This window comes from Thalia democratica, unplaced genomic scaffold, assembly GCF_965202585.1.
Source record: "Thalia democratica unplaced genomic scaffold, ktThaDemo2.hap1.1 HAP1_SCAFFOLD_352, whole genome shotgun sequence".
Classification (NCBI taxonomy): Eukaryota; Metazoa; Chordata; class Thaliacea; order Salpida; family Salpidae; genus Thalia; species Thalia democratica.
The window spans coordinates 2,136-25,711 of NW_028139431.1; the positions used below are offsets into that span (position 1 = coordinate 2,136).

A 23,576-nucleotide genomic window follows, 5' to 3' on the forward strand; every position below is an offset into this window, starting at 1 on the left:
AACAATACTTAGTAAATAATAGGTTAGAAAACTATCATCTCCAAAGTTCTATAAAAAGATGCTTCATATGGTTTTTATTAATTAGTATATCGGTATTTGACATGAAGCAAATTAAAAATAAGATCTATAAACTTCTTTAAACCAAACAATAGTGTTTTGAAGCAATCCGTGAGGCAACGTCGTTTCACCAAAATGGGATCTTCATGCCTTTACAATTTTATTACGTTAATTAATGCAATAAATATGTAAAAGCCTGAAGATCCCATTTGGGTGAAATAAAGTTGCCTTTGTGTAATTTAAATTAAAATAAGTATTGTCTCCGATTTAATTTTTGTCGAGAAATTTTCACACAAAATAACTGTTTTCAGATATTTGCATATTACTAGTACATATAAATAAAATCATGATATTATATTTTAGTAAGATATACATACCTATAATTTATTTAACTCCTACCATGTGTTTAAAAATTATATTTTGTATTTCAGCATGATTTACTGTTAATTTAGCCAGTAAACCGAATGAATTTGTCATCAAAACAAAAGTTATCCCTGTTATTTCCTAGCCAACTTCTAATGGTTAGCTTTGTGTAAATTACTTTAAAGTCTAATACTTTTTTCAGTTGATAAGTACTTAAGCTAAACTTACTAAACTAATATAAAAGTTAAAAATTTTTTTTTTTCAGTTAACAGCTTATTCATAACAAATATTTTTTTTAAATTAAAGACTCAAGTGTGTGTTATAGTATTAAAATTATTTAGTTTTTTGCCTTCATGTTAATAAAGTTTTTTCAAATTAAAATTTTACGTTCAGTATAAGTAAGTTTTAATTTAAAGACTCAAAGTTTCTCTGTATATTATAGTATGTAAGACGCTTGTTTTATTCTTTAATTTTTTTAAACACTTACATGTTTTTTTTTAATATAACAGTTTCACATTCAGCTTTTAAAGGGCCTAAATATATAGTGTTTATTAAGTATTTCATTCAAATTCTTAATTATTTTTTTAACTAACATAATCTACAATTTATAATTTACTTGTTATGTTTTGCTTTATAGTATCTTGCAAGTTTTGTATAACTTTTATTTTCAGATTTTAATAATAACTGAAGATCTCTTAATAGGTGAACCTTAGTTTTGCAAATAAAAATCTTAAATAACTAATCTTGTAATTTTTGTGTATTAAAGTTGCACAAAAAAACCTTCTTGGAACAACTGTTTCTGCGTTCAACACACAGATACCTATTCCAAATATTTTATTTGATTAAACGCAGACTTCGAAGTACAGTAACAAAATTATAAAAAATTGGATATTACGTATTTATAGAATAATTAATTATGGCATTTTGAACAACATTAACAACACAAAATTTATATAAAAGCATCTAGTTTTAAATTCATTTCTTTTGTGTAGAGATTTTGATTTTTTAATGTTTTAAATTTCTATTTTTCGCGTAGTATAATTTACATCAATTTTTTCAATTGTATTTTTTTGTTATTGTTAATATTTTATAATTACAATACAAAATTAATCTAGTGATGATATACTATAAAAATACCGCCCTTTCACTAGGTAGTTACCCTTTTACTTTATCGCCCCCAGTTATTGCTGACTGATAATCAAAATCACACCCTAATAAATTTGACATATGACTTTAGCACTTTTATAGTCGTTAAAGTTCAACAAATTGAATACATTTAAATTTTATGAGTAAATGTCAAATTTGCACGCGCGGACAAAATTGCAATAGGAGTTTAAATTGCATGAAGAAAGAAATACACGAAGACATTTTGAACGAGGGGACATTTTTTGCACGAGCAGACAATTTTGCAGGATACATTTTTGCATGGGTTAATTTTTTTATTTTTACTTTTTTATGTATTGTATTAGTTTTAATTTTTTTTAATTATTTTTTAACTTTTCTTAATTTTACTTTCAATGTTAACCCTAACCATTACCCTCGATCGGTATTTTTTTTTTCATTAGTTTTTTTTTTATTTATTTTTTTTTAAAACTTGTTTTTTTTTTATTTTACTAACATTATATATACTAACATATTATTTTACTAACACTGTTATCCCTAACCCTTATTCTCAGTCGGTAGTTCTTTTTTTTAAATATTATATTTTTCTTAATGTATTTTTCTTTTTTAATATTTTCTACTAGTTTATGTTTTACTTTTTTTACTATCACTTTAACTTCTTAGTCCTTACCCTTACCTCGGTCAGTATTTTATGTTTTATTTTTTTAATTTATTTTTTAATATTTTTCTGTTATTTTTATATAATTATTTTTTTTTCTCTTGTGCAAAAATACCCTCCTTGCAAAATTGTCTTCGTGCAATTTTTTGCACTCATGACCCTTCGTGCAATTTAGACCTATTGCTAATTTTTATACAATAAGGTTATATCAGGTTTCCTATATAAAAAAGCAAAGTATTGTAAAAAAAAAATTGAAATCTTAAGCTTCCACTTTTAAATGTAAGAGAATAAAAAAAAAGTAAAATTTAAGATAGTTTCTAATAATTTTAAGTTTTTTTGTTTCTTTAATCAGATATTAAAATTTTTTGATATTTACATTTATTTCTGACACATAAGAGCAAACAAAGACAAATAAATGTATGCAACAAGTTGAATTTTAAAGTAAATGAGATTTAAAGTAAACTAAAAAAAAACATCAGCTTTTGATTTGAATCAAATAGATTCTCTAAGTTGAATGTTGAACGATTAAATCTCTATGGCTCACTAATCGAAAAAAACTCTAAACAGTGGTGCTTTTATTTTCAAAGTTTTCTCAAGAAGATTTTAACTTATAAAACTTTATTAGAAAATATATGATCAGAAAAAATACACAATAGGAAAAATAGCTTGCAACATGAAAAAAAAAAACTAAAAAAACTGAATTATATAAACACTAAAAAACATAAGAAAAACAAATTATTAGTTTATATGTGGTTTTGGATAAATTTAATATTAATTTTAAACTTATTTTAAAGACTTTATAATTGTTTAGATAAAGTAAAAGTACAGACTTAAGCTTGGTTATAAGATTTATATTGTATATGGTTGCCACACACTCAAAGAACTCTGGATAACTTTAGATATAAAGAACTTTGCTTTTAAATTCATTCTGACTCAGGTTTGTTTAGTTTTTTCTAATGAAAATAATCTCAGCACAGATTTTTTTTCTAAATTATAAATTAACTAGTAGGAATAGTTTCAATGTTTTGTTATTTTATACCATTATTGTAGAATAACTTAAATTTTTTGTAGTTAAATTAGTTTTTTTTTTTCTAAGATCTAAAAAAAATAAGGATGATTCTATCAGTTTAGGGTTACTAAAGAAATATTATATATTACTCAAATAGTGGCATGGCAACCCTGTGTATAAAGATATATTTCAACCCTAAGAGATAATTTTAGATTATAAAGTTTAATAGTGTAGTTTTAGATGGCTTATATATTTTAGATTTAAATTTAAGTAACACTGAATGTAATAATAGAACATGACATTTTTTTTTTTATTTACTTTACGTTTATTTTAGAGCAAAAAATTAATAAAAGTGAAATGCATACTAAAAAAATAAAATTTAAGTTTAGAGGTATAGCTGTTTTTTTTTTGTTTAATCATATCAGAATTTTGAACTATAGAACTATACTTTAGAATGATATCAGCTGGTATACAATAGCCCTACTCCCTATTGCCTTAACTTTTAAGTTGAATTTTTAGTTTTACTTAACATTATGTTTATAAATTTTCAAACAACATCATAACTAAATATCAAAGTATTTACTAATTAATATTTTAGACAGATTGTAGAAAAATATGAGTGATTTTTATTTTTGCAGAACCAATGACGGTTGAGGAATTAAAAAGACTAAATTTTGACAGGTTAAGTAAGTAGGAAAAACTGAATGTAAAGTTACGAGGGAGGTTAACACTAATGATTCAGTTTAATAAACCTTTTTTAAGTCATGGTAAAAATATGTAATAAGTTTCAAGGAAAAATAAGTCTGAAAAATGATTGACTTTGTTCAAGTAGGATTGGTAATTCTTTGTATTGTTTTCCATTTCTGATATTTAATAAATATGCTAGAAGTAATTTTGTGATGTTTGGTTTTACTAATATTGGTTTATTTCTGAGAGGATGAGAGAACTTGACAGTACTCAGGGCCATATAGACAGTTTAATTAGCATTAAACTTTTATCTAAATTAGGTATTGAGGAAAATTAAGGATTTGCTCAGAATAAGTCCATATTAGATTATAATAATAGATTAGATGAAAAATGTTAAGTTTTAAGGTATGTTATAAAAAGTATAATTTTTTATGTTCTCATGAGTTATTATTTAAGGGGGATAATGAAGAAGATTTTTCTGTGTTTTTAAACATGTTAGATCTTTTGGCAGGTAATAGCCCTGTACTTAAAGCCAATTTAAATAAAGCCTTAGGATCCATTTCCTTAGCTAACTTCCCCAGACATCCAAAATGAAATTTTAGATAATGTACTTCAGGTGTATAGGAGGGAAGTTATTTTGGAAATAAATCAGAAAATAAAAAAGTAGTTCAGGCTAAAATTAAGAATGTCAATAAAAAAATCACTACACACATTGTCTTTTACATCAAATGCAATTAGCAAAATAAAAAAAGTATTGAGTTTTTTTTTTAAACATTAGGAAAATTTCATCTTTTTTAATAAATCAGTTGTAAGTAAGAAAATTGAAAAGAAGTGTACAGGAGGAAGTTTACTAACATGAATTAGATTTAAGTGTTGCTTTTTTTGTATAACTTTTAACAGATTAGTATGTTTACTCACTGAAATAGGATACTATCAAAGTACAAAGCTTTTTTTGGGGAATTATCTACACAAAGCAAAGTAAGAAATATTTTTTTTAAGGTTAAAAAGTTTAAAACTATTTTTAATACATTATAGTTTATTTAACAACAAAAATAGACGCTCAAAACATTTTTCCCTAGAAACTTGTTCCAGGGACGAGTTTTGACTGGTTTCCTGTGAACCCCCTGAAAAAAATGAAAAAAAAGATTTCTAGAATATAACTAAAAACGCTGTTTATTGAATTTTTAAATTTGAATTTTTATAGATTAAATTACTTGAAAAAATATGTTTTTCTTAAAATAGATATATATATGTAAAGAGTAGAAAAATTTAAAAGAAAAAATTGTGAGAACTTCATTTATACTAACATTTAAATCCAAAAATTCATATTTTTTTCTGGTTCTCTTAATTTTAATTTATCTAAATTTTTCACAGTACAATAGATATTTTTCTATTACTACTTTTATGTTTTTTTTTTCTAAGCAAAAAATCACTTCAAACACAGAGTTTTACGGCTTAATATTGCGTACTTAACTGGCACTGCATACCTAAGAAATGCGTACTTAAATGGCAAATTAAAAACAAAAAAAAATTGAATTATCTGTGAAAAAAGTTTAAACACGCCGCTGACTTGTGCACAAAAAACTTTCCGGTTATCGAGTCGTACACCACGGATACCTTTTAACGTATTGTCCAGCACTATATAGATATTTTTTTTATTATTTCAACCTTTTTTTGTTTCTTAAGTGTAGTTGATTTTTTTTTGAAGTTTTTTAGGTTAGATCTACAGCAACATCCGTGAACAATAGCTTCAGAGAATTTAAAGAGTATAATGAAGGCATTTAAGTTAGTCATTTTCTTATTGACATTAAACAAACAACAAAAGAGGTTATAAGTAAAATTAAAGTAGAATTAGAGAATATATTAGAAAATGTTGAGATAAGTCATTTGATAGCACATCAGATATTTAGAAATATTTTTACAAAAGATTTTCTGAACTCTACTAAGATGGGTTTTTTATTAACATTTCTGAAATTTATTCATCAATGAATATTTTCAAGCTTAGGCTAAAATTTAAGATATATTAACAAAGAAATAGTTTGTTTTAAAATCATTTGAAAATATATTAAACAAATTCAAGAAAAAAGATTCAGAATTTTGATTGTATTTATAGATAAAAGATATTATTATTACATTCTCTCTGTCAACTGCGGATGCTGAAAGAAAGTTTTCTTCTACGAGGTTGCCTGGAAACCTAGAAAACTTGGAAATTAATAATTAGGCTAAAAACCTAAAACGTTTAAAAACTTTAACATGTTAAGTAGTAACATTTCGAATTGACACAAAAATATTTCTTATAAATAAACAATTATGTCATCATCAAAATTTTTTTATATAAAAAAACACAATTTAGTAATTTTAGGTATCTTTAAAATGTTTTTATACTACCTAACACAGTTTCTTACCTTAAACTTAACTTAAACTAGAAATAGACACTAAAGTGTGTACTTCTAAAAACCTGGAGAAAACTTTGAAAACTTGGAGAAAACTAAATTAGCCAAAAACATTTGTTTTGATAACGGGAAATTAATTTGATTGATAGAGGCCTCTGATAAAGTTATTTAAGTGAGCATAGCGCATTAGTTAAACTCTTAAAGGTTAATTTTGACTTCACATGTTTTGAACTTTGAAAACATGTGTGTCGTACAATCTTGAGGGTTGAAAACAAAATATCACTTGGTAATGTTTAAAATCGCGGCGAACACAATCATTTTTTTATAGTATTTTGTTTTATATAGTTTAGTTGTGACAAAGTAAATTTTATCACTGAAAACTTCACGTGCAAATGTACGGGAATGACTAACAGTTAAGTTTGTAAAAGACAAACCATTATCATCTTAGTGTTCAGTAAGTTTGCCGCACTAAGTTTAGTGATTGCATTAGTTAGAAAATGATAAGGAAAATATTTTAGCAGTTTAATTTTTAGAATAAGTTTCAAAAAAAAAATTACAAATATGTATATATATATATATATATATATATAATAAGGCATTATTCAAACTCGAACACCTTTTACAGAGCCTACTTGACGGGCTTTTGAAAATTTTTTGGAAAAGTATGATTTTAAAAATACCGGTACATATGTTCCATAAAGCTTTAATCATTAGCCAGTTCAATTTAAAATAAAAAGCACTTTACTAAACATAAATGCAAAAGCTATGCAAAAAACAGTAAATTTTACTGTTTTTGTTTTTTTGCATAACTTTTGCATCTATGGTTAATAAAGTGCTTTTTGTTTTAAATTGAATTGGCTAATGATTAATTATGAAACAAGTGTTCAAGTTTGAATAATAGCATTTTTCTTAATAAATATATACATATTTAAGATAAGAGTTTACTGTAACTGAGTTTAAAACATATAGGTCGTTATTCAGTAACTAAAGAAACTTAACAAAATGAACGTAAATGTTCTAGTATTAAGAGTTTTTGTTAGTCCTGTTGACAGATATTCATGTTGTTTTAAAAGATATTTGTTTGACAGATTTTTAATATTACTTGTTTAATCTGTATAGGTAAAAAGATCTTGTAAACTATAAAAGTTTTTAATTAGAAAAAATTTTTGACTTTAAAAGAGTATAGATTTGAGGATTCTATTTGAAATAACTTTAACTACTTCACTAAAAAGATTCTTAAAGTCAGTTTCGTTTTCTAACTTGATTTATTATTATTAAAAATTCAGTAAACTAAGGAATTTTAAAATGCTTGTACATCTTTTTTTTTGTTAAATCTTAATTCAAAATATTTCGACTATTAAAATGTGTTGTTTATTTTAATATTTCAACCCTAGCTTTCAATTCTTCACAGCTTACTTAATTAAACTATTAAAGGTTGATAGCTAGAAAACAAATTAATTTTTGAAAAAAAATAAATAAGCCATTGAAAAGACTGCTACAATTACAAAACAAAATTTTAATCTAAAATAAATAATTGATAACTTTATGTTCACAAAATTAACTGGAAAACCTTAAATTTTGATATTTTTAAATTTAAATGAAGAAAATATAGTATTGTCAGAACTAAGGTTTAGTTTTTAAAAGGTTATTCCAGGTCAAATACTGTTTCATGGTATTCTACTACGAAACATATCGTTTAAAAAGTTAAAAATTAAATTTTTAACTTTACATTAACTTGCTTATTATATATGTTAGCATTCAAACCTATTTTTTGATTTAGTTTACTTTTGTTTAAGTTTTTCGTTAATATCTATATAGGTCGAGCATGTATTTGCTGCTTCGATTCTTTTGATTTGTGTCAGGTTTGCATTTTATTTCTTTTTCTGAAATGTCTCCTTGAAATACCGCCATGTTTACTATTGCTGGTTTTTGTTTATAATAATTAAACTTATTTTTTATGAATTTTTTGTACATTTCACATAATGGGCATTCGCAATTATTAGCTTTATCAGCAAACTGAGTGAGTTTGCTACATATATTAAAGACTTTCATACTTGATTGGTTTCAGGCAACTACTTATGATTGAAACAGGTACGATTGCCGATAATCTTATTCGTTTCTTTAAAGCAATCGGTGTTTCGATTCAGCTTCTATAGGAGTATATCGATCTGTCGTTGAAGCTGCTCGATACTTAAATTATTATCGTAAATATGATTTTATTTTCTTTAATTTGTTTGATCAGAATTTGGTTTTTATTGATGGGAGTATGGTCGTAAAAAAGTATCCTACGATGTATTAATTTGGGTCATGTTTGTAGTAAGAAATGTTTATGTTTCAAATGTTACTGTTAATCTGGATACATGCGATGTTCTTGTGTTTAGGGAATCTTGAAGGTGCATAAAATAGTTGGTTGCTTTCGTTTCAGTCAAATTTCTTTGTAAATTAAAGCCAATAACTGAACTTACCACTGTTCTTGCAGGGAGGTCAAGTAGTCGGTTATTCTGTAAAAAAATCGGTTTAAGATAATATCAAATTTAGTTTCGACTGACTTAGTTAGAACATTTATTCATTTAGTAAGGTCTTCAACGAATAGTTTGACAAAAGCCTAGAGGACGCCATTGATGTACTCCGGGCTACTTGAGTCTTATTGACAATAAGCTAACAGTGTCTGAGACGTTGGGCTGTGAATAATTTAGCTGTGTCAATAATTTTAACTTTACCCACAAACGGTCGCTTCAGTACTTCGTAGTTATTCCCGCTTGGTTAGATCTCAACAGCGGTTTCACGCGACTATGCTTGCCTGATGAGTCCTAATTAGGACGAAACCGGTCATAGGCTGTCTCTGATGCTGTTGTTGTTGATCTTGCGGTAAAGGTCATTTATTATTCCAAAATTTCTTGGTTTTTCATGGCTTATGTTTTTTTCATCTTTTTATTGATAAGTTTTATGGATGTTTAAAAAATTAAAAAAATTTTAAGTTAGCATATTTTATACTTTTCCGTCAGCTTTACATTTTTAAAATTAGTTTTTGACTTTATAATGTTTTACTCCTGTAGGATTTGGTACGCTATGTGTGGTTTTTAACAAGTTGGTTGTTTTCAGATTTATTGCAAATTAAATTGAAAAGTTGAGTTTTTGTTAGGTAAAAATTTAGCAAATACCATATAAAAATAAAATCACCCATCCAGTACCTGTGACAATCAAGGTTGATAACGAAGTCAGCCACCCCGAAAACTTTTCATTATTTGCAGGATTTCGAATATGGCCCTGCCACAGTTTTTCAGCTTCCTGCTTATTTCAAAGAACTTTATGTCAGACAGATTTTAATGCTCTTTTGTGCTATTTACTTCAGTTTGGTACATAAAAAAACTTCAGATAAGATATTTAAAGAATGAGCTCCATAAATATGATATTACTAGAGAACTGTGTAATTAATGAAGTTTGTTTCAACATGTTTTTAAATATGATCGCATTTTTTTACAAGCATTGTTGTTTAAAATACAAAGGTTATTTGTATATTTTAAACATTTAAAAGGATACTTATTGTCTCTATTATCTTAATTGAATTTAAAATTTTTAGAGTGGTTTACAAAACTTATAAACTATATCATAGATTTTCAAGACAAATCAGTTTATCTTTTTGTTAAATGTTATATTCCAAGTAATTTTAAGGTTGAAAAAAAATATACTTTTTAGTTAATAGTTAAAAAGAAAAAGTTACTACTTTTTTTATTTTAACAACTGAATATTTTTATTTTTAAATAATAACAAGTTTGACAAATAAAATTTTTTGATAATTTCTTTGTTTTCATATTTTGTGATTTTTACTTAAAAAACTAGTGTGAATCATTTATGTATTTTATTTATATGAATATATATATGTTATACTTTCTATCTAAAAAACCTTTTTTTTTTTTTAATTTAATTTTAAGGCAATATTTTGTTTATTGGTTTGTCAATTTTTTTTAGTAAAAATTTGTTTTCATTACTTTTACCACTAAAAACTTTATGCAACCAAAGCTAGAAATAACATTTAACATAACATACACACTTAATATTTCTACGAAAATTTTATATAATATTATGAAATTGTATATCTATGAAATATGAAATTTTCAAGATTTATAAACGCTTTAAAGAATTGTATGTAATTGTTTTGAACTTTATCATTTATATCTCTTTTTTTTCTTTTGCAAGTTCTAAAGTGTATAATTTTAATCAAATAAAAGCAACAATTTTCGCAAATATTTTCTGACATTTGAAAAATGTTTTCAAAATTATAAATTTTAAGCTTATCAATAATGTTTTACAAATTTAATTGTGATTTTCTTATTTTTATTTTGAATAACGTAATTTGTGGGTTTACAAAAGTGGCAACACGAATATACCATAGATGGTCAAGAGCAACATTAACTGCCTTCAATTACTCATACTTCAAATATTCCATTTATTTTTGAACTTTTAATATAACTGCATAGTTTAATATAAAACTCAATAACATCAGAGGTAGTTTTACTTGCTGTGTTTCTGCTATGACGTCATCAAGCTTCATCTTTGGTGTGATTTTTTCCACAGATTTGTAACTTTTTTGAGCTAGCTACGTCCCTGCTTTATAGGTTTTAAAATACTTATTCAAGGTTAAAGTAATCGTTATAATACTATTTAGATGTATGTTTTTAACAACTGATTGTGAGTTCAATCTGGTAAGAGTGATCATCTGATTGGACTGTAGGTGTGATTTTTTTTGTATTAGCACCGGTAAACACTTAATTGGGGATTTGAGCTTCATGATTTTTCTATACTTTGAGGTTTTCAGTGTTGAAATTTTAGCCTTGTAAGTATTCTACAAATGGCGTGTCACCAAGCGTTTTGTTATTCTTTTGAAAGATAATTTTTGGTTTGTTTTATTTTTATATACTTAAAGGTTGAATACTAATTGGGCATATGAATTTACACATGGTGTAATACACTCACTTTTTTCAAGAAAACGTTTATCGTTGCAAGGGGTAGAGTTTGAAACTGATGTTTTTTACGCTGGTGAAAAAAAAAATTAAATTGTTCAGTTTTTTTTGATCTTGCTAAAGCTTTTAATACTGTTAATCATAAAATCTTAATATCAAAGCTTAAATGTTATAATATAAAATGCTCAATGTTAAATTTTATTGAAAGTTATTTAAAGTTAGAAGTCAGTCTACTGTTGTAAATAATGTTGTTTCTGAGCGTGAAATTTTGAATGTTGGGATACCTCAGGGTTCTTGTTTTGATTCATTGTTGTTTCTTGTATATATAAATGACATATTTTCAGCTACAAATATTAAATTGAGATTGTTTGCAGACGACGCTTGTCTGAGTTATCAACATCGTGATATTGACCATGTTAATGTGGTTATAAATATGGAGTTGAAGAAAATTGATGAGTGGCTGTGTAAAAATAGATTGTTTATTAATTATTAAAAGACAAAGTTTTTGCTGTTTAATAGAACTGCAAAAAAGAATGAATTCAGTGTTAAGGTAAATGGTTTTGTGATTGAGCAGAGTGAAAATATTAAATACTTAGGTGTGGTATTAGACGATAATTTGAATTGGAAGGCACATTTAATGTACCTTAAGTCTAATCTTTCGAGAAGTTGTTTTACGATGTCAAAATTAAGATATTATTTGGATACGAGTACTTTGAAAATGGTGTATTATAGTTTGTTTTATCCTCATATTCTGTATTGTACATCTGTTTGGGGTGGTGCTGCTAGTTGTCATTTGAAACCAATTGTATGTATGCAAAAAAGAATTGTAAGATATGTTTGTCGCGTACCTGCACTGACTCTAACAAATTCATTGTTTTAAAAAACTGGTATACTGAAATTTAATGAGGTGTTTAATTTGAAAGTTTGTAAGTTGATGCTGAATACTTTGAGAGGATTTGAGGTTGACCACAGTTGTTTTACTCCAGTAAGTATGGTTCATACACACTAAACAAGATATTCAAAAAATAATAATTTTGTTATTGAAAGACCTAGAACACAACTTGGCCTAAACTCCTTCAAGTATTTAGGCCCAAAGTTGTGGTCTAGTGTTCAAGAAATGTTAAAAAACCTAAAAAAGGATCAGTTTAAATATAGTTACAAAAAGTTCTTGTTGAGCCAGTATACTGAGTAGGTTTAGAGTGATGTAATTGAGTATTTTGTGTTGCATGCAGATTTTAATTAATTGCTTTTGGTTGTTATTTTTATCTATTTCTCTTAATATATGTATGGTCAATTTTGGTTTGTGTCTACTCTGATCATGATTGATTGGCTGGTTTTGGTCTGTTGATGGCAAAATATATTGTATGGTTGTGCGTGATTGTTTGTTTGTTACTATCCAGTTTTTATTATATTTTTGTTATATTTATTTGTTAGCTGTATATATTAATTATTATTGCATAAATATACATATTTTTTTCTTACTTTTATTAGACTAAAATTAATTCCACCAATACAAGTTTCAGAAACTACATTTTTCTTAATAGTTTTTATTTATTTTTTTCTAATTTAGCTTAACTTTTAGATATTTTTCTGAGTACCATTTCAGTAAATTAGTTAGTTATCAAGCTTTAAGATAGTTATTTAATGCTAATGTATTCATTATAATGCTAATTTTATGCATTTTCTCAACAACTGATTGTAAGTTCACTATGGTGGCAATGATCGCATGATTGGATTGTTGGTATGATTTTTTTTGTTGTAGCGCCGGTGAACACTTACTTGTGGATTTGAGCTTCATGGTTTTCCCACACTTTGTGGTTTTTAGTGTTGAGATTTTAGCCTTGTGAGTATTCTACGAATGGCGTGTCACCAAGCGTTTTATTATTCTTCGGTTTGTTTTATATTTATATACCTAAAGGTTGAATACTAATTGGGCAGATGAAATTACACATGGTGTAAGACACTCACTTCATTCAAGAAAACGTTTATCGTTGCAAGGGGTAGAGTTTGAAACTGATATTTTTTGACATAAAAAATAAGAAAATATTTGTGCTGAAATCAGTATAAATTACTTAAAGGTGTTTTGTTATGAATATTTTTTTTTTATTAAAATTAATTTTACAGTTTTTAAAACGTATACCAATGATTACTGTATCAAAAAGCAACAAGTTCTCAGGAACTGAAAATACTCAAACAGAAGAAAATTCGACAGAATTGGAAGTAAAACCTTTTGTCGAGCTTGGAAAACCGACAACAAAAGAACAAAAATTTATTAAGCTATGCAAATACAGTGGTTCAGAAATAAACGATGTTATGACTTTGCAAATAATTAATGATAATACTAAAACAGGTAATAATGATATGGTCGGCAAACTTAGGCCAGCAGAAAAATTCTAATTCAAAATATTTGACTCGCAATGTATTTATAAGCTAGAAACAAACTTTTTTAAAAGAATAAAAAACTAATTAATTAAAATAAAACCTTACAATAAAGCTTTTAGTTTATTAGTTACTAATAGCTAGTCCTTTAAAATTGCATAAATTTAAAAACTTTTTATTTGTTTAACAACACAATTAGTTTAAGTAACTGTAGCCCTCGGTAGAATTTGCTCGCGAGCCACTTTTTCTTAGGAAATTTGTCTTTTTTTAACGGCTGTCAACCTCTGTGATATTGTTTAACTTATGAATTTTTTATCCCAATTAAGTAACAGAGTAGTGTTGGCTATATATAAACAAGAAACGAGTTCTGTTAAATAGCAATTAAGATTAGATAAAAATAAAATTCGGACAATTCAAACTACAGTTGTTGAAGTTTAAAAAAAAGTTTTTGACTAATAATAAAAAAATAAATATTATATTTTTGAAGTGAAGATTAGAGATCTAATTAATAAGAGTATTATAGTAAAATAACTAATTTTATTTTATAATATTTGAATAACTTCTTAATTTACTATATTTTAAAGCTTACTTTACTAAGTCTCAAAATTTAGGATATTAGCTTATAGAGAAAATTTAAAAAGTTTCGCAGGTAATTAATACGAATTCGGGTTTCTTTTAAATTTATTTCAACCATTTATCACTTTTTGAGTAAATTGTCTTTTTTATTGTCTAATAAACATTAATTTAACAATTTTAACTGATCGTCTTTTATTAATTGTATACCCAGCAGTTTGCATAGTAAAATATTATTTATAGTTTTCTAAAATTTTTTTAGATTTTACTTTTAAGAACGATGAACTATTACCAGTTAACTGTTTTTTTATCAAAGTTTTGCACAAATTATCAAAATAATCAGTTGTTTATGGCTCGTAGAATATAAGTTTAAATGATTTAAGTTCATTTAAAAAACTTTTTAAGTATGAATTTAACTGTCTTTGTTGTGTACAAGTTTTGGATATAAACAGTTAAAGTACAATCAATTAATACTGTTTGCAAAACATTAAAATAACAATTCTTTTTTACAACAGGAAAAGCTGAGCTTGTTACTGCTTTGAAAAAAAGAAGCTATTTTCTCTGTGAAACAAACAACATCTTGTTTGAAAGAACTGATCCCGAAAACGTCACGTTATACTACGAAATAGCCTCCTCTTTCAACTTACGCCGTCTTTTTCACGCTTCGCTGCGCTTCATAAAACGACATTTCGCGGTGGTTTGCGAAACGAGAAACTTTCCCCACCTGAGCTACGGCCTCGTTGCAAGAATATTATCGAGTTCTTCGTTGCACGTCACTTGCGAACTCGAAGTCTTTTACGCAACGGACCTCTGGTTGTGCTTCGACGAAAAAAGGAGGCATTTCGCCAGCCGTCTTTTACTCAACGTTCGTCTTTGCTTGCTTTCAGATGCTTTTCTGGCTTGTTTGCTGGATTATTACACAAACTTGACAAATTTCGACGGTTGCGCGACCATATTGAAAAACGCCATAAAGAGCAAGAGACGCGATCGTCGGATTTCTGCTCCGCCCAGGTACTGCGATCAAACCTCGTTCAACATGTTAGTCGGCGGTGGTGATGATGATCCCGATGTGCGTGAAATCAATTACGCAGCAAAAACTTCAGCTGCATCGCAAATTGTAAGAGCGCGACCCAGAGCCAGAGCGGTCTACTTGAGAGGCGAAGTGTATTTGTTCGGCGGAAGCGACAAGCACGGCTTTGTCAGCTCTGTTGAAATGTACTCGATATTCACAAAAAAATGGCGACGCGTGGCAGACATGGTCGCGAGACAAGCGCGTTTCTGCGCATGCGCGTTGGTAGACAAAATTTACGTTTGCGCGGGAAAAATTGGGGGCAGCCATGTAGCAACTGACATTTGCAGGATGTTCAGCACGAGAGATTACTCTTGGAAAGAAGTTGCCAGAATGAAGAGGAGAAGGCACGGAGCGGCTTGCTCGGCATTTCAAGGCAGAATGGTGGTTTGCGGCGGGAGTAGGGAAGCAAGATCAGTCGAAGCGTACGACCCCACAGTGGACTTTTGGTACGAGATGCCGAAAATGGTGGAGGGCAAAACCGACCTGAGCTTGGTTGCGGTGAAAAACAAGCTGTTTGTGATCGGAAGAAGCTCTTGCGAAGTGTTCGATTCCGTCACTGGCGGGTTCGCGCTGATCAGCAAGCCGTTGGGAGTCTTAAGCAAGCTTCAACTCGGAAGTGGACCCATTTCCATTGGGACTTGGATTGACTATGCTTTCCAAGCTGCTGCCGTTGGAAACAGGATCGTCTTGCATGATGGCGGGGCGGAAGGTTGCTGGTGTTACGACATAGAAAGAGATGAGTGGTCTGAAGAACCTTTCACACGACTTCCTCATTATTTCTTTTGTGTTAAAGTTCCTGAGTTGTTAGAAAAAACTCACTTAAATTAAATCAATGTTTAAATAACTTTTGTTAGCTGATTTCAAAGCACTAGGCTAGGCTTTACACTGAAACTTTGTTTCTTTTCGCATGGTATTGTTTGTCTATACGGTAGGTAATTACATAATTTTTACTTTTTTATAAATTGCTTAATATTACACTCTTCTACTCAGAACTTAGCAGACTTTGAAGACTAATTCTATCAAGAGTATTAATGCTTTGAATCGTTTGTATTTTAACTTTATTTGACAAAAACTTTGTTTCAATATTTATTTTCTTTTGATTATAAATTATTTTTTACCTACTGTTTTAAAATATACAACCACATTACAGCCAACATAGTATATATAATCATAATACTTTTCGTAGAAACAAAAGAGTTGCCGCACTTTATAAAACAAACTTTTAGCCATACAAGATTTTAAAAGTATCACGTTATTTTCTATAAAAAAAATAGCGAGTAGTAAATTTAAAGACTAGCTAGTATTTTTTTTACGCTTTTTAAAGCAACGCGTGGGTTATTAAAAACTCTACGGTAATATCAAAACATAATTATTTGTTCACTTACGTTTGTCTTTCTACATAATAGATAATTTCTCATAAGTTTCAAAACAATAAAACTGATTTCACTTAATCTAATTTTTTTAAAGTCGTGATTTTTAAATATTATCTTTAGCTTGCTGAAAATTTCTTATTTTCTTAAACTCGAGGGTACTTTTTGGAAACCTTAAGTTATATTCTGAAACGTATGAATCGAAAGTCCTGAAGTGAAGATTTCTTTTGTTTTTAGCATAATAAAATATAGTAAGGATGCTAAAAATAAATTGACAAACATTTTTGTTTTCAGAACCAAAGTCTACAAGACTTGTAAACGAAGAAGATAATTTACATTAATTAGTAATATGAAAAAGTATTTAAACAAATAAATTATTTGTTTTTAAATATTTGAATGCATTGTCAAATGTGCGAAACTACTAAATTAGTAAAGTGAAAAACTTTTTGATGCTTAAAATGTATAGACAAAAGTGAATCGAAATTAGCATTGCTATCTTAACTGTGTTGTCATTCAAACCGCAGTTACGTTTAAATAGCGTAGATTTAACGATATTGTAACTACTTTAAATTCAAAGACATATAAATTAAAAGTCGAACGAAAACCCGGTAAAAGTTGTTAAACGATTGTTTATCTAGCTAGGAAAAAAAATACTAAATTAGATAAATACTAAATTATAGTTTTTACATTTCATCTCTTACGTGCTTATTTGCTTTATCAGCTTATCAAACATGTTGAGTTAAATCTGAATCTAAAGTTTCAAAAAAACAGATATAATAAATAATCATTTAGTACTTTATAATTAAATTTGTATAAATACGTAACACAAATTTTCTGATTATTCGCTCGAAAAAATAAGTTACACTTACCTAAAATATGTCAAACTTGTAAAATTAAATATGTAAAATTTTTGTGAGAAAGTTTGCCTCCACGTAAATTCCTTTTTATATTGCAAAACATACAGAGTTTTAAGTTATATCTTTTTTTTACTGAAACACGTTTAATTGACCAAGTTAAAATGTTCTCAAACAATTATTTTGCTATTTAACTATCAGTTTAAATTCTTAAAGTTTCAAATACATTCTATGTCTCATCTTTCGTTTTAAAATTTTTTGTAGATATAAAACAAAGTTTAGTATACTTTTTAGACGAAATATAGTGTAAATTATAATTAAAACTGAAGTTTTAAAATGAATCAAACCTTAAATTGTTTGCATAGATGAATTGTATAGTTAATGAAATGCGTAAGTAAACTTATATTTACGATAATTAGAGTTAAAAAATTATGTTTAATTACTCCTTTTAAAACTTCTGATCGGATGTTTAAATGTTTTAGATCTCATACAGCTAAGTTCAAGTTGTAAGTTAGTAGCCAAACTTGTTCTTAAACTGCAGTTCAATTACCATACTTAGTTAGTGTTTTAGAGAGTGTTAAAAACTATGAGTTGGCTTCCTTGAATATAATACTAATCGGTCAATTTATATTTAACATGCCATAAGATATTAAAATGGTAAAGCTACTTTAAAAAAAAATGCAAACAAACTTTGGTTAAAAATTACAGGTGTATTAAAATATTTTTTCTTTCCTTCTCGGAACTCACTCGCAATCAGCTGTTTTCTGATACTACCTTGTTTAAAGATACTAATTTTTTTATCTTTAATATTTATTACTTAATTAAGGAAGTTATAAAACGGTTTTTTTGTTGGAGTAAAACTTGTTTTAGTTTTTCACAAAATTTTTTTAGCTTAAATAATAAAAAATTTAATGAAAAACTTATGATTTTATGGATTTAAGTAAATACAAATACATTATAAAAACTATTATAAGATGCAAAAATATTTAAAGAATTTGATGTTTAAAAAGGTTTAAAAATCTTACAACTCTCAGTTGTTGCTTAGTAGTAGTCTACCAAAGTTAGTCGAAACATTTTTGAATTTTTATTAAATTTCCTAGATTATATATTTCTACCTTTAAACACGTATTATTTTGAAAATTCTTTAAAACTAGTCTTTTAACTAAAGTCTAAAAAACTTGATGTTTTGTTAGTTAAGCGCCTAATAAATTTTAGTTTTATATTCAATGAAAGAATCTTACTACTTGTTTTATATATGTTAGGCTATAAAAGTCACTAGCTAGATAATAATAAAGTGCTCAAAGAAAATATGAGCAACTATAAATGACAATGCTTTCAGAACAGACTTTTATTGGTACTACCGAGGTTCAATGCTAAGCAGCTTTTCAGGTGGAATAATAAAACGACAATCCGAAGCACGTTGCATATATAGAGATAGGAAGGTAATTAACGGTAATTAGTGATACTTAAAAAAGTTTTTTTAAATATTAATGAGCATTAGTAGTTTATGACGAAAACTTAACTAAATTACAAATAAATCAAGCATTTACGACGAAATAGTAAACAATTTTAAATAAGATAAGTATGTTTAATTAAAAGGCGATAAAAAAGAATAAACTATCAATGAATAAAATAAGATTAAATTAAACTAAAAATAGCACAAGCTGAAGTGAGGGCACAAGGCAGCAAGCTCTGTTCGCTGATTCCGTGATTTTTTATTTAAAATTTTTAAGTTCCGTCGTTAATGATTGATTTAGTTGTATTTTAATTAAATTTTCTTCTTAAACTACTAATACTTAATAATACTTTTAAGGGAGCCGATCATTTCTAACCCGCTACCATTTCTAAACCGTTCACTTCTAACCCAATCATTTCTAACCCGATTATTTCTAACTCGATCACTTCTGACCCGATCACTTCTAACCCGATCACTTCCAACTCGATCATTTCTAACCCGATCACTTCTGACCCGATCACTTCTAACCCAATACTTCTAACCCGATCACTTCTAACGCGATCATTTCTAACCTAATCACTTCTAACCCGATCACTTCTAACCCGATCATTTCTAACCCGATCACTTCTAACTCGATCATTTCTAAGAAGATTATTTCTAAACCGATCATTTCTAAACCGATCACTTCTAACCTGATCTTATCTAACCCGATCATTTCTAACAGCTTCTAACCCGATTTACTAATCATTTCTAACTCGATCATTTTTAACCCGATCACTTCTAACCCGATCGTTTCTAACCCATTCTGATTGTTTCTTTTATTTCTATTTTTAATCTTAGTTTCATGCAAAAACAAACTATTGTTAACAAAGTTATAAAATTTTTTTTTTAGTTTCTTTAAAACATTATGAATTTAGTGTGTTACGTAAAAACATCGTTATTATAAATGTTATTTTTAGTATTATCTTAAATAAGTTTAGTTTATTTTTATTACCTTATTATTTGATATATTATCCTACACATAATTTAGTTTTTTTTTATTATTTTGTATTGTTTTTCTTTTTCAAACTACTTATAACAGACCATGTACAAGTTAAAGAAAAAAAGTTCACTATTTCGTTTACTTTACAACATTTTTAACTTTTAATTGTAGGATTTTAAAGTAAGTAGTTTTAACTATATTTAAGTTGAATCTTATAGTAATTTACGTGGTTTTAATAATTCTAACATAAGCAAATTTTTAAAAGTAAACCTTTACAATGGTAATATTCAGATACAAAAACCTTTATATTACGGTCTAAAAAATATATTGTAAGTCTGTTGTAAATGTTACATTATTGCTGACTTATTTATTAACATTTTATAGTAGGATAGTTTAAAATTTTATTTGAATATTTTTTACAAATTATTATACAACTTGGATAGATATAAAAACAGTTATGTCATATAACAAACCGCAAAAGTATGTTACGTCGATTAACCGTCTTGATTTCACATCATTAATAAAATCCTACTTAATTCTAGAGCAAAAAATGTCACTAATAATCAAACAGTCATTTTTATTTGTATAACAAGTCCGAGGTTAATCAAATCTTGCCTATGCAATTTTCTTTAAAACTTTCACTTAAATCTATAAAACGTAAAAAATGTTTTAATTACGGCTTAGGTTAGTACTTTAGTTGACAATAATTTCTTTAAAATTTACTTTAATATAAACAGTTGGAATAACGCAAGTAAAAACAAAATGGGTACTGAAAAAATATTTTTAAATACAATTGTAGATTAATTATAGTTAAATTAAGTATAACTAGGAGCAGAAGTTTATATAAACTAAATCAAGTTCTTTGTTGCCTAAAATAAACTGTTTTTTTAGACGATTATTAGACGCAACATATTTACTTTTTATTCATTACAGTAAAGGCAGCTTGGAGTCTATTGACTTTATTCTCCGTGTTTTTTGCACCTTTAAATTTCTAAAAGTGTTATGAATATTTTATTCATTAGAAATTTAAACCTATATTAAAGTGTCAAAAAACAAACTAACTTTATTATTTCATTATATGTTTTTACGTTATATAAATTAATCAAATAACTTATACCTATATTTCATATTTATCGCTAAATAATCTTAAGTCTTTGTGTTTATAGGAAACCTGTAAATCAATAAATTTTAATAGATATCAAGAATTAAAAAAAAAAAGTTTTTACTATTAATCGTGTGAAACTGTTTTTGATTTTTTGAATTTTGAAAACTTTTAAATTTTCATGATAAATGTAAATTTATTTTGCTCTATATACAGAAGAAAAAGAAGCAAAATAATAAATTTTCGACACTTAACTTTTGTAGCTAAGTTTATTATATAACATATCTTATTTAATCTTTAAATATCGTTTACCATTGGCTAAATAAAGAATAATTAAATTTAAGTTCTAGTAAATGACAGGTTTTAAATATTAAAAAAACGTCTACCTCTACTTTTGACATATTAAATAGTATACACTTTCGTTTAAAGAACTTAGAATTTAGTATCAATATTTTTAAATTAAACCACCATACTTATTACGATTACTAAATTTTGTTAGCTATTTTATTTTAAGTTTCATATATACTGATATTAATATTCTTAAAAAGTTGTTACTTATATAAATTCGCCCAAAACTTGAATGCAACTTGCCAATCTGGTCTCTATACTTGAAAAATATAAATTAACCACATAGAATATCTTCAAAGAAAAAGTACAGAGTAGTCTTTAACGGCTACATTACTCATTGTATTTCTTACATTGACGAATATCAAAACATAATATTTAATGTTTAGAATTTAAAAGACTTGTAATTTTTTTAATGCTATTTAAAACTAGTTAACTACAAGTAGTTTATAATCCATTTTTGAATCTTATTAAAATAACTAAATATAACGAAAATAAATCGAAAAATTCTTGCAGTCATTATTATCTTTCAGTTTAAGTTTGGAATTAGCTTTCAAACAAAACTATTTTTTGCAAAAAAATTGAACAACTTTGATATAAGTCTACTTGATTAAGATAAGATACTTTATATAAGAAACTATAAGTAGTTTAACAAGTTTTAAATTATAAACCATTGATTTAATATGTAGTACTTGGTTCATTCTAAAGCTTGATTTTATTAGCAGCGCCTTTCCTCTGTAAATAAAAAACGTTTTCCAATAATTTCAATAGATATTTATTTGACCTGTATTCTTAATGTGCTTTGGACTTAAAATTATTAATTTAGAGGTTACTAAATGCACTTTAGTTTTTGATATTTTTACCTTAATTGTCTGTACCTTAATTCCAATAAGGTTTATCTTAATTGTATCGATTATGCTTTGGTAATGCGACAAAAATAATTGATAAAAAGAACAATGAAATACCAAACGGTTGCAGAAATGTTTAGAATTTAACTCTAAAAGTCAGAATGTGTATATCCGGTTGTAGTTTAAACAAGAATAAGTTTTATTTTTGATTTTTTATAGTTTGAATTCTGACTTTCTAGTATGTTCTAAATAAATTTTATAAAAGTATCCATGAACCAGAAGTGCGTAATTTAGACTATTTTGCTGATTGCTGCACTAATATCATTGAAATAATTTACTAAATCGTCTCAATATGTGTTGCTGAATTTTAAAGAGAGTGTTTTTTGTTGAAAAGAAATCGGAATTTAATTCTAAATTGAAAGATTGTGTAGCTGTGTTTTGTTTCATTGGAACTCACTGATCGATGGAAGAACTGATGTCTAACTTGCTTATTATAGAGTTAAAACCATATTTGTTAAATTCATTCTCCTTCAAATTGTAACTAAGAGAATTAGTATTATCTTTAAGTGTTGATTTCTTTTGCTGTTAGTCTATAAATATTAGATAAAACTGTAGTTTTTGATTTTAAGGTATATAAATTTTCTTCTTTTTGTGAAATGTCATTCAGTTTAAACTTCCTAGATTTTGCAGGCTGGATTGTGTAGGATAACAAATTTCCAATAGCAATAAATATCAAAATTAAATTTTAACAAAAGCTATCAAAACATAAAGTTTTACTTTAAACAAAACATACTAAATTTCATTAACAAAAAACTATGTTGAGATTAGTTTGTTTTTAAAACAAACCCTTATTCTAAAACAATAATAAACAAACACATTAATATGGGTCGGGTTAATAATTGTCGGGTTAGATCGGGTTAGATCGGGTTAGAAACGATCAGGTAAGAAATGATCGGGTTAGACATGATCAGGTTAGATATAATCTTGTTAGAAAAGATCGGGTTAGAAGTGATCGGGTTAGAAATGATCGTGTTAGAAATGATCGGGTTAAAAGTGACCGGGTTAGAAGTAATCGGGTAAAAATAAAATCGGGTTGTAAGTGGTAGGGTTAGAAATGATTGGATTAGGGTTGATAGGGTTAGAAGTGATCGGGTTAAAAGTGATCGGGTTAGAAATGATCGGGTTAGAAGTGATCGGGTTAAAAATGATCGGGTTAAAAATGATAGCGAGTTTGAAATGATAGTAAACCATTTATAAATACTGAACAAAGTACCAGTTATTACCCCTAATTACCTTTCTTTTTCTATATATATATTATTATTATTATTATCATTATATTGTTTAT

The 23,576-nt window shown here is 26.9% G+C and overlaps 1 protein-coding gene across 1 annotated transcript; it reads left to right on the forward strand.

Annotated features, from left to right (window-relative positions):
- Nucleotides 1–13,392: 13,392 nt before the first annotated feature.
- LOC145846212 (kelch-like protein 35) lies at nucleotides 13,393–16,102 on the forward strand. The gene is made up of 2 exons (XM_082953124.1): nucleotides 13,393–13,600; nucleotides 14,718–16,102. Exons 1-2 carry the CDS (start codon nucleotides 13,393–13,395, stop codon nucleotides 16,100–16,102), a joined length of 1,593 nt encoding a protein of 530 aa, XP_082809250.1.
- The last annotated feature ends 7,474 nt before the right edge of the window (nucleotides 16,103–23,576 follow it).

Excerpts from the sequence above, each read along its gene's own strand:
- LOC145846212 (XM_082953124.1), top strand. The coding sequence starts at position 13,393 with ATGATTACTGTATCAAAAAGCAACAAGTTCTCAGGAACTGAAAATACT. Across the intron at positions 13,601-14,717 it reads TAATGATAATACTAAAACAG|GAAAAGCTGAGCTTGTTACT; the intron begins GTAATAATGATA and ends TTTTTACAACAG.